At 34.8% G+C, this 12,424-nt stretch overlaps 1 protein-coding gene across 3 annotated transcripts in view; it reads left to right on the top strand.

Annotated features, from left to right (window-relative positions):
- LOC105484656 (assembly factor for spindle microtubules) overlaps positions 1-12,424 on the top strand; it is a 65,170-nt gene that overhangs the window by 33,754 nt on the left and 18,992 nt on the right. For 2 of the 3 annotated variants that reach the window (XM_024793728.2, XM_011746488.2), the window contains exon 18: positions 7,648-12,402. The exons of the other annotated variant lie outside the window; for it this stretch is intronic. In XM_024793728.2, the coding sequence (XP_024649496.2) occupies positions 7,648-12,402 (4,755 nt within the window). The remainder of the gene's footprint in view (positions 1-7,647; positions 12,403-12,424) is intronic. 3 annotated transcript variants of the gene reach the window in all.

The raw sequence follows: 12,424 nt of genomic DNA, 5'->3' as shown, positions 1-12,424 counted from the left end.
GCATCAGGAAGTCCTGACATGTGCCCAAGGTGATCGGGGCACAGCGTGGTTTTACACATTTTAGGGAGACATGAGACATCAATCAATATATGTAAGAAGTACATTGGTCTAGTCTGGAAAGTCAGGATAACTTGAAACAAATGCAGGAAGATCCGAAGCAGTGAGAGGGCTTCCAGGTCAGATAGGTGAGAGACAAACAGTTGTATTCTTTCGAATTTCTGATTAGCCTTTCTAAAGGAGGCATCAGATATGCATTTACCTCAGTGAGCACAGGGATAGCTGAATAGAATGGGAGACAGGTTTGCCTTAAACAGTTTCCAGCTTGAGTTTTTCTTTAAGCTTAGTGATTTGGGGGGTCCAATTTATTTTTTTTTCACAGTTATATAGGTAGACTTGTGTCATGGGGGTTTGTTGTACAGATTATTTTGTCACCCAAGTATTAAGCCTAGTACCCATTCATTATTTTTCCTGATTCTTTCCCTCCTCCCACCCTTCACCCTCCAATAGGCCCCAGTGTGTGTTTCCCTCTATGTGTCCATGTTTTTTCATTGTTTACCTCCCACTTATAAGTGAGAACTTACAGTATTTGGTTTTCTGTTCCCATGTTAGTTTGCTAAGGATAATGACCTCCAGCTCCATCCATGTCCCTGCAAAGGGCATGATTTCATCCTTTCTTATGGCTGCATAGTATTCCATGGTTGTGTATGTGCCACATTTTCTTTATCCAGTCTGTCATTGATGGACAGTTAGGTTGATTCCATGTCTTTGCTATTGTGAATATTGCTGCAGTGAACATCATGCGTGTTTCTTTATGATTGAACAATTTATATTCCTTTGGGTAAATACCCATTAATGGGATTGCTGGGTTGAATAGTATTTCTGTTTTTAGGGCTTTGAGGAATCACCACACTGTCTTCCACAATGGCTGAGCTAATTTACACTCCCACCAACAGTGTATAAGCATTCCTTTTTCTCTACAACCTCGCCAGCATCTGACTTTTTCACTTTTTAGTAATAGCCATTATGATTGGTGTGAGATAGTATCTTATTGTGGTTTTGATTTGCATTTCTCTAATCATCAGTGACGTTGACCTTTTTTCATATGATTTTTGGCCGCATGTATGTCTCCATAGTGTGTATGTACCACATTTTCTTTATCCAGTCCACTGTTGATGGGCATCTTGGTTGATTCCATGTCTTTGCTATTGTGAATAGCTCTATGATGAACATATGGATCCATGTATCTTTTTGGTAGAATGATTTCTTTTCCTTTGGGTATATACCCAGTAGTGGGTTTGCTGGATCAAATGGAAGTTCTCTTTTAAGTTCTTTGAGAACTCTCCAAATTGATTTTCACAGTAGCTGAACTAATTTCCATTTCCGCCAGCAGTATATAAGTGTTCTCTTTTCTCTGTAACCTTGCCAGCATCTGTTTTTTGACTTTTTAATAACAGCCGTCTTGATGGGTGAGATGGTATCTCTCTGTGGTTCTGATTTGCATTTTCCTGATGTTTAGTGATGATAGGCATTTTTTCATAGATTTGTTGGCTGTATGTGTGTCTTCCTTTGAGAAGGGTCCATGTCCTTTGCCCATTTTTTAGTGGGATTATATGTTTTTTGAATTAAGTTCCTTATAGATGCTGAATATTAGACCTTTGTTAGATACATTGTTCACAAATATTTTCTCCCTTTCTGTAGGTTGTCTGTTTATTCTGTTGATAGTTTATTTTGCTGTGCAGAAGCTCTTTAATTAGGTCCCATTTGTCAATTATTGTTTTTGTTGCAATTGCTTTTGGGGACTTTGTTATAAATTCTTTCCCAAGGCTGATATCCGGAGTGGCATTTCCTAGGTTTTCTTCTAGGGTTTTTATTGGTTTGGGTCTTACATTTAAGTCCTTAATCCATCTTCAGTTAATTTTTTGTATGTGGTGAAAGGAAGGGGTCCAATTTTAATCTTCTGCACTGACAATTTATTGAATAGCATATCCTTTCCCCATTGTTTGTAATTGTCAACTATGTCAAAGGTCAGGTGGTTTTAGATATGTGGCTTTATTTATTTCTGGGTTCTCTACCCTGTTCTATTTGTGTAGTAGACATCAACTATTCTTATATGTGTGATTCTAGTATTTCTTTCTATTCAGTCAGTCCATTTGTCTATCTTTGAGCCTCGCACTGTGGCAGTAGGTGAAATCTGGATATCTCGTAAGTAAATCCTCCTTCTTTGTTAGTGATTTGCACATGATTTCTCCCAATCTGCAGTTTGTCTTTTTATTCTCGTAACAGGGATTTTTGTTCAGCAGAAGTATTTCATTTTGATGGAATCCAATTATCACTTTTCTTCTTTTATGGATTATGCTTTTAGCATAGTACTCTAAAAGTTTTATAATTTTTCATTCTAAATTTTGACCTATGATGTATTTTGAGTTAGTTCTCATCTAAGGTAAGGGTTAGGTCAATGTTCACTTTTTTAATATATACATGTCCAATTATTCCGACACTATTTGTCGTAAAAAAACTCTTCTTTCCACATTGAAATGTCTTTATACCTTTGTCATAAATCAGTTGGTCACATGTGTGTTGATTGTCTGGACTGTATTCTGTTTCATTAATACATGTGTCTATACCTTCACTAATACCACAGTTTCTTGATTACTGCAGCTTTATAGTAAGCCTTAATGGATATTGTGATTCTTCCAATTTTATTCTTTTTTCAAAATGAGTTGGAATTTTCTAGTTGCTTTGTCTTTCCATTTAAGTTTTAGGTTACTTTTTCTATGTCCTCAAAAAATATTGTCAAATTTTGATTGAAATTGCATCACATTTACAGATATTTTGAGGTGCCCTGATAACTTTACTATGTTGATTATTCTGATTCATAAAGGTGACATATATCTCCATTATTTAGATCTTTGAGTTGTTCATGATCAGATTTTTGTTAGATTCATACTTCAGTATCTTATTTATTTTGAAGCTATTATAAATAATATTGCTTTTTAATTTCAGTTCTCATTTCTGTTTTATAAACATTCATCTTTGTGTGTTAAGCCTTTAACATATAACAGGGTTAACTATTAATCCTGTTAAAAAAAAAACTCACTTATTTCTATAAAGTTTTTATGTTTGTTTTTGTTTTAGATTATTTGAGATTTTCTACATAGACATGTTGTCTGCCTTTCTTTCCAATCTAAATACTCTTTTTATTTTTTATTTTCGCCACTTATTTTATTGGCTAAGAATTCCAGTATGATGCTAAATAGCTGTGGTAAGATTCAATATCTTTGCCTTGTTCACACATTAAGTATGATATAGGCTGTAGTTTTCTTGTAGATGCCCTTTATCAGGTTGAAGGAGGCTCTGTTTCTTAGCTTACTGAGAGTTTTATCACGTATAGATTTGGGTTTCATTAAATACTTTTCTACTTCAATGTATATATTAACATTTATTGGGTTTCTAATCTTACAGTGAACTTATATTCTAAAGATAAAATTCAAATATTAGTGATGTATTTTTTTATATGCATTGATATTTTATTAATTCCACTTGCTAGTATTTTATTGAAGAGTTTTGCATCTGTGTAATGAGTTGGGAAGTTTCAGGGTTCTTTTATGTTTTCTGGAAGAGATTGTTGACATTTGGTATTATTTTGTCTTTAATCATTTTAAAAAACTTACTAGTGATACTATCTTAGAGTGGAAATTTCTATTTTATTTTTTTTCCTCTTTTTACTTGACATAATTGTGCATATTCATAAAGCACATAGTGATATTTTGATACAAATACTGTATAGTGATCACATTAGGACAATTAGCATTTTCATCATCTCAAACATTATTCTTCTCTGGATTTTCTTTTCTTTTTCTTTTTTTTTTTTTTTTTTTTTTTTTTTTTTTTGAGACAGGGTCTTACTCTGTCGCCCAGGCCAGAGCGCAGTAGTGCAAACATGGCTCACTGCAGCCTCAATCTCCTAGACTCAAGCCATCATCCCACTTCAGCCTCCCAAGTAGCTGAGACGACAGGCATGTACCACCACACTCAACTAATTTTTATATTTTTTGTGGAGATAGGGTCTCACTAAATTGCCCAGACTGGTCTCGAACTCCTGGGCTCAAGTGATCCTCCCGCCTTGGCCTCCTAAAGTGCTAAGAGTACAGGTGTCAACTACTACACCTGGCCAGATTCTGTTTTTTAAATTTGTATAGAACTATTTATCTTTGATGAGTTTTGGCAGTTTCTAATTTTCAAAGAATTGATCCATTTCATCCAAGTTGTTGAATTTACCATATGTATATACAAAGTATGTGTTTAATATCCTTTTGATGCCTGGGTAGCCTGAAGTGATATTCCCTTTTTTAGTCCTGATATTGATAATTTGTATCTTTTCTTTTCTTCTTTGTCAGTCTTGCTAGAGTTTTAACTCTCTTGATCTTTTCAGTGGACAACCCTTTGGCTTCATTGGTCTCTGCTCAGTCTTTATGATTTCTTGTTTTGATTAATTTTGCTTTTCTTTCTACAGTTTCTTTAAGTATAACCTTGAGTAACTGATTTGAGTCCTTCCACTTTTAATATAACCCACTAATGGTATAAATTTTCTTCTAAGTACAGGTTTAGCCACATACTACAAATTTTGATATCATTTTTTTTTTCATTCAGTTCAAATAGTTTTTAATTTCTCTTGAGTCTTTTTCTATGATTAAAAGTTTCAGAATATGTTATTTACTTTCTAAATGTTTGGAGATTTTCCTATTATTTTTCTGTTAGTGACTTTTTGTTCAATTCCCTTATGACCAGAGCACATACTGTGATTTCAATTCTTTCCTATTTGATAATGTTTCATTTGTGACCTGCAATATGGTCTATCATGGTCAGAGGTTGACATGTCATGGTCAGAGGCTGACATGGTCAGAGCCAAATTTGGCCTACCATGTGTTTTTATAAATAGAATTTTTTAGAATATGGCTACAACTATTTGTTTATGTGTTATTTGGGAGCTGCTTTTGTACTATAATAGCAGAATTGACTTGTTGCAACAGAATTGACCCATATAGCTGAGATATTTGCCATCTTGGCTGTCATCTCAATTCTGCTATTGTACCATACCAGTGTATTTTCATTTTGGTTAGTGTGCTTTTCAGTTTTACTATTCTCACTTGGTTCTTACTCATATTTTTGATGTGTTTACTGCGACTTTCTATGTTTCCATTAGTTTCAACTTGTAGCATTTTTACTTTATCTGCTATAAGGTCGTTGTCAGTTAATTCCAATTCCAGTATCTTTGTCATCTCATCACTGGCGTCTATTGATTGTCTTTTCCTGTGCGAGTTGAAATTTTTCTGTTGTATGTCAAATAATTTTTAATTGAATTCTGTATGTTATGAGACTCTATGTTTTGTTTAAATACTATGGAGAATGTTGATATTTTAGTTTTAGCAGCTAGTTCACTCGATTGGGTTCAGGCCATATGTTCTCATCAGCCTTCCATGGCATAGCTTCAATGACAGTTCCTTTTTGAAAACCTTTACAGTGATGTTTGTATCATATCAGTTTCATTATGTAACACCCAGAAGCCAGTCTGAGATCTAGATTGTGATCTGTATCTTATTCAGTTCTTAAAGACTATAGCCTACTGTGGTTGAGATCCACATTGTGCACAGCTTGGTGGTGAACCTAGAAATTCATAAACAACATTATCAGATTGCTTTCCTGAGCTCCCCAGTCTCTGCCATCTCCCTAGTACCCTCTAGTTCCTCAGGGCTGCCTTGTTTCCTCCTCTGACCAGAAAACTGGAGATTGAGTTACACTGCTCTACTGCATTATTTCCATGACTGTGCCCATATCTGAAGCAGAGAAACTCTTTTGTAAGTGGAAAAACAAAGTATGGCTCAGGTTATAGTTACTGGGAGAGATGAAGAATTCGGCTGTTAATGCAATCAACCTACAACAGATATCTGTGGTAGAGTAGAAAGAACACTTGATTTTGGTGTAATAATCTAGGTCCTAATATCAATTATTTTTATTTGCTGTGTGACTTCACAAAAAGTTTTATAACATTAGTGTTCCTTTCCTTAAGTGAAGAAAGAATGCCAACTTACTGTATTTTTGTGAGAATTAAGTGAGAAAATTGTTTGTAATGTGCTCCTTAGTAAAAGCTATTTATTTTTAAGAGCTGTATGACAATGGTGAAAAAATTGTTATTTTAATAAGCAAAACTGTTAGGAGAGGAGATGATCTTATCTTCCATGTTATATATCAACATTGATTAACATTTCAGTAATGGAGTGGTAATAGTAATTTAGAAAAAGTGATTATTGAAGTATAAAACAATCAGTACACACTCATTCTTCAATTTCTTAGTTTGAGGATTTTACATAGAAATATCTGTTGGGGGTAGGTGCTCAAAAGAAAAATAATATCTGCATTTCTGAGTACTATTATTGCTTTACTTTGCCCTAATTTAAAACTACTTTATGTAGAGTTTATTGTTTTCAAAATACTTTTGTACAAATAAGTTTGACTGCTGTTGGATAAATATTTTAATTAGTTGTGCATCTCTTCTTGGTAAGAGAAACAATATGTATACAATCATTTCCTGTCAGGTTGAAGAGTACAAACAAAACCTCTGGTAATGTTTAGTAGAGAAAGAAGGCAATAAAATATATAGGAAAAGGGTCAGGAAAAGGGATGTGCATGTTCTCCTTAAGTCTCCTCACCCATGGATAGGTGTGCTTAGGCTAGTCATAGCTGCAAGTAAACTCGATACTGCTATAGGAGAATGAGGTACCCAGTCCCTATATTACTCTCCTTATATGTGAGAAAAAGTAAGATGTAGTAGAGAACAACCTTTCCATGCCACCCCCAATCTTAGCAGTGTTTGGAGTACTTGTACAAAGGAATGGTCTTATTGCTAAAACATCTAGAACTTGACTGCCATTAGCTTGGGACCATTTTAGATACCAGCAACTGGAATTAGCTTGAGAGTTTGTAGCTCTTTTTGTTGAGCCAACACATTGTTGAGTTAACCATTGTAACCATGGCTTTTGTCATTTCTCAAGTCTTGCTAGAATTCTACTTTTAAGCCATGTATTTATAGTTCTAAATTTGGGAAAAGGAAGTAATTTTATTCTTAATGAAAATAATGACTCTGAGAGTGATCTGGTTCATTTATTCCTAAACTCCTATGTTTATATTATCAGGCCTGTAATGTGATGATGCAGGATCCTTCACATAAAGAGTTTCTAGTCATCATAAGGTAGCTTATAAACATTGAAATAAGGGGACCATATAAGGCCCAGAAATAAACTCATCGGAAATTACTTAGAATCAATAGATAGCAAAGAATATTTCTATAGTTTTATTTTGACTCTTTTGCTTCTAATATAACATAAACTTGCTTATGTTTCTTATGACTCTGGAATACAAATGCAGTATATAAATATGAGGATTTGGATAGATTTCTGAATTGGCTACAGCTATTTCAATGTAAAAACTAAACTAAAAACAAAGGGGACAAATATCTCTCAAAAAATAATTAGTTTTCTAATTCAGTGTGTTTATTTTTAAGCAGAATGTTAGAAAAATTAGTATTTTCAAAAGTGTTAAATATAGGAAGCTATGCCTATTTAACTTTGTGTCCTTTCTTACCTTTTCCAGGGTTATTGGAGAAGATATTCCACTAGAAAAAGATTTCTGAAATTGAAATATTATTTAATCATCCTGCAATCTAGGATAAGAATGATAATTGCTGTTACATCTTATAAACGATATCTTTGGGCTACAGTTACAATTCAGAGGCATTGGCGTGCTTATTTAAGAAGAAAACAAGATCAACAAAGATATGAAATGCTAAAATCATCATCTCTTATAATCCAATCTATGTTCAGAAAATGGAAGCGACGTAAAATGCAATCACAAGTAAAAGCTACAGTAATATTGCAAAGAGCTTTTAGAGAATGGCATTTAAGGAAACGAGCTAAAGAAGAAAATTCTGCTATTGTCATACAATCATGGTATAGAATGCATAAAGAATTACGGAAATATATTTATATTAGATCTTGTGTTATTGTCATTCAGAAAAGATTTCGGTGCTTCCAAGCCCAAAAGTTATATAAAAGAAAAAAAGAGTCCATACTAACTATCCAGAAGTACTACAAAGCATATCTGAAACGAAAGATTGAGCGCACCAACTATTTGCAGAAACGAGCTGCAGCCATTCAATTGCAAGCTGCTTTTAGGAGACTGAAAGCTCATAATTTATGTAGACAAATTAGAGCTGCTTGTGTTATTCAGTCATACTGGAGAATGAGACAAGACAGAGTTCGATTTTTAAACCTTAAGAAGACTATTATCAAATTGCAGGCACACATAAGAAAACATCAACAGTTACAGAAATATAAGAAGATGAAGAAAGCAGCTGTTATAATTCAGACTCATTTCCGAGCTTACATTTTTACCAGGAAAGTTCTAGCATCTTACCAGAAAACACGCTCTGCTGTCATTGTGCTACAGTCTGCATATAGAGGGATGCAAGCCAGGAAAGTGTATATTCACATCCTCACATCTGTTACAAAGATTCAATCATATTATCGTGCTTATGTTTCTAAAAAGGAATTTTTGAGTCTAAAAAATACTACAATAAAATTGCAGTCAATTGTTAAGATGAAACAAACACGTAAACAATATTTGCATTTAAGAGCAGCTGCACTATTTATCCAGCAATGTTACCGTTCCAAAAAAATAACTACACAAAAGAGAGAAGAGTATATGCAGATGCGGGAATCTTGTATCAAACTGCAAGCTTTTGTTAGAGGATACCTGGTCCGAAAGCAGATGAGGTTACAAAGAAAAGCTGTTATTTCACTGCAGTCTTATTTCAGAATGAGAAAGGCTCGGCAGTACTACCTGAAAATGTGTAAAGCAATTATTGTCATTCAGAATTACTATCATGCATACAAAGCACAGGTCAATCAGAGGAAGAACTTCTTGCGAGTCAAAAAAGCAGCTACTTGCTTACAAGCAGCTTACAGAGGTTACAAAGTACGTCAGCTAATCAAACAACAATCTATAGCTGCTCTTAAAATTCAGTCTGCTTTTAGAGGCTATAATAAAAGGGTAAAATATCAATCTGTGCTTCAATCTATTATAAAGATTCAGAGATGGTACAGGGCATACAAGACTCTTCATGATACAAGAACACATTTTTTGAAGACAAAGGCAGCTGTGGTTTCCCTCCAGTCTGCTTATCGTGGCTGGAAGGTTCGGAAACAGATTAGAAGAGAACATCAAGCTGCCTTGAAGATTCAGTCTGCTTTTAGAATGGCCAAGGCCCAGAAGCAGTTTAGATTGTTTAAAACAGCAGCATTAGTCATCCAGCAAAATTTCAGAGCATGGACTGCAGGAAGGAAGCAACGTATGGAGTATATTGAACTCCGTCATGCGGTACTAATACTTCAATCAATGTGGAAGGGAAAAACACTGAGAAGACAGCTTCAAAGGCAACATAAATGTGCTATCATCATACAGTCATACTATAGAATGCATGTGCAACAGAAGAAGTGGAAAATCATGAAAAAAGCTGCTCTTCTGATTCAAAAGTATTATAAGGCTTATAGTATTGGAAGAGAACAGCATCACTTATATCTGAAAACAAAAGCAGCTGTAGTAACTTTACAGTCAGCTTATCGTGGTATGAAAGTGAGAAAAAGAATAAAGGATTGCAACAAAGCAGCAGTCACTATACAGTCTAAATACAGAGCTTACAAAACCAAAAAGAAATATGCAACCTATAGAGCTTCAGCTATTATAATTCAGAGATGGTATCGAGGTATTAAAATTACACACCGTCAGCATCAGGAGTATCTTAATTTGAAGAAGACAGCAATTAAAATCCAGTCTGTTTATAGAGGTATTAGAGTTAGAAGACACATTCAACACATGCACAGGGCAGCCACTTTTATTAAAGCCATGTTTAAAATGCATCAGTCAAGAATAAGTTACCATACAATGAGAAAAGCAGCTATTGTTATTCAAGTAAGATTTAGAGCATATTATCAAGGTAAAATGCATCGTGAAAAGTACCTGACAATTTTGAAAGCTGTTAAAATCCTTCAGGCAAGTTTTAGAGGAGTAAGAGTTAGATGGACTCTTAGAAAGATGCAGATTGCAGCAACACTCATTCAGTCAAACTATAGAAGATACAAACAGCAAACATATTTTAATAAGTTAAAGAAAATAACAAAAACAATACAGCAAAGATACCGGGCAGTGAAAGAAAGAAACATACAATTTAAAAGGTATAACAAACTGAGGCATTCTGTAATATATATTCAGGCTATTTTTAGGGGAAAGAAAGCTAGAAGACATTTAAAAATGATGCATGTAGCCGCAACCCTCATTCAGAGGAGATTTAGAACTCTAATGATGAGAAGAAGATTCCTGTCTCTTAAGAAAACTGCTGTTTGGATTCAGAGAAAATATCGGGCACATCTTTGTACAAAGCATCACTTACAGTTCCTTCAGGTACAAAACGCAGTTATTAAAATCCAGTCATCACACAGAAGATGGATGATAAGGAAAAAGATGCGAGAGATGCACAGGGCTGCTACTTTCATCCAGGCTACTTTCAGAATGCACAGAGTACATATGAGATATCAGGCTTTGAAACAGGCCTCTGTTGTGATCCAACAGCAATACCGAGCAAACAGAGCTGCAAAACTGCAGAGGCAGCATTATCTCAGACAAAGACGTTCTGCTGTGATCCTTCAGGCTGCATTCAGGGGTGTGAAAACTAGAAGACATCTGAAGAGTATGCATTCCTCTGCAACCCTTATTCAGAGTAGGTTTAGATCATTACTGGTGAGGAGAAGATTCATTTCCCTCAAAAAAGCTACTATTTTTGTTCAGAGGAAATATCGAGCCACCATTTGTGCCAAACATAAATTGCACCAATTCTTGCAGTTACGAAAGGCAGCCATTACAATACAGTCATCTTACAGAAGACTGATGGTAAAGAAGAAGTTGCAAGAAATGCAAAGGGCTGCAGTTCTCATTCAGGCTACTTTCAGGATGCACAGAACATGTGTTACATTTCAGACTTGGAAACAGGCTTCAATTCTAATTCAGCAACATTATCGAACATATAGAGCTGCAAAATTGCAAAAAGAAAATTATATCAGACAATGGCATTCTGCTGTGGTTATTCAGACTGCATATAAAGGAATGAAAGCAAGACAACATTTAAGGGAAAAACACAAAGCTGCTATCATAATACAAAGCACATACAGAATGTATAGGCAGTATTGTTTCTACCAAAAGCTTCAGTGGGCTACAAAAATCATACAAGAAAAATATAGAGCAAATAAAAAGAAACAGAAAGCACTTCAACACAATGAACTTAAGAAAGAAACTTGTGTTCAGGCAAGTTTTCAGGACATGAACATACAAAAACAGATTCAGGAACAGCATCAGGCTGCCATTATTATTCAGAAGCATTGTAAAGCCTTTAAAATAAGGAAGCATTATCTCCACCTTAGAGCAACAGTAGTTTCTATTCAAAGAAGATACAGAAAACTAACTGCAGTGCGTACCCAAGCAGTTATTTGTATACAGTCTTACTACAGAGGCTTTAAAGTACGAAGGGATATCCAAAATATGCACCGGGCTGCCACAATAATTCAGTCATTCTATCGAATGCACAGGGCCAAAGTTGATTATCAAACAAAGAAAACTGCAATTGTGGTTATACAGAATTATTATAGGTTGTATGTTAGAGTAAAAACAGAAAGAAAAAGCTTTTTACCAGTTCAGAAATCTGTACGAACTATTCAGGCTGCTTTTAGAGGCATGAAAGTTAGACAAAAATTGAAAATCGTATCAGAGGAAAAGATGGCAGCCATTGTTAACCAATCTGCACTCTGCTGTTACAGAAGTAAAACTCAATATGAAGCTGTTCAAAGTGAAGGTGTTATGATTCAAGAGTGGTACAAAGCTTCTGGCCTTGCTTGTTCACAGGAAGCAGAGTATCATTCTCAAAGTAGGGCTGCAGTAACAATTCAAAATGCTTTTCGTAGAATGGTCACAAGAAAACTGGAAACACAGAAATGTGCTGCCCTACGAATTCAGTTCTTCCTTCAGATGGCTGTGTATCGGAGAAGATTTGTTCAACAGAAAAGAGCTGCTATCACTTTACAGCATTATTTTAGGACGTGGCAAACCAGAAAACAGTTTTTACTATATAGAAAAGCAACAGTGGTTTTACAAAATCACTACAGAGCATTTCTGTCTGCAAAACATCAAAGACAAGTTTATTTACAGATCAGAAGCAGTGTTATCATTATTCAAGCTAGAAGTAAAGGATTTATACAGAAACGGAAGTTTCAGGAAATTAAAAATAGCACCATAAAAATTCAGGTATTTCTATATTTAATTTAAA

The sequence above is a fragment of the Macaca nemestrina genome, chromosome 1 (genome assembly GCF_043159975.1).
Source record: "Macaca nemestrina isolate mMacNem1 chromosome 1, mMacNem.hap1, whole genome shotgun sequence".
Taxonomy (NCBI): Eukaryota; Metazoa; Chordata; class Mammalia; order Primates; family Cercopithecidae; genus Macaca; species Macaca nemestrina.
The sequence above is the reverse complement of the archived record's forward strand: the minus strand, read 5'-3'. Positions and strand labels throughout refer to the sequence as shown.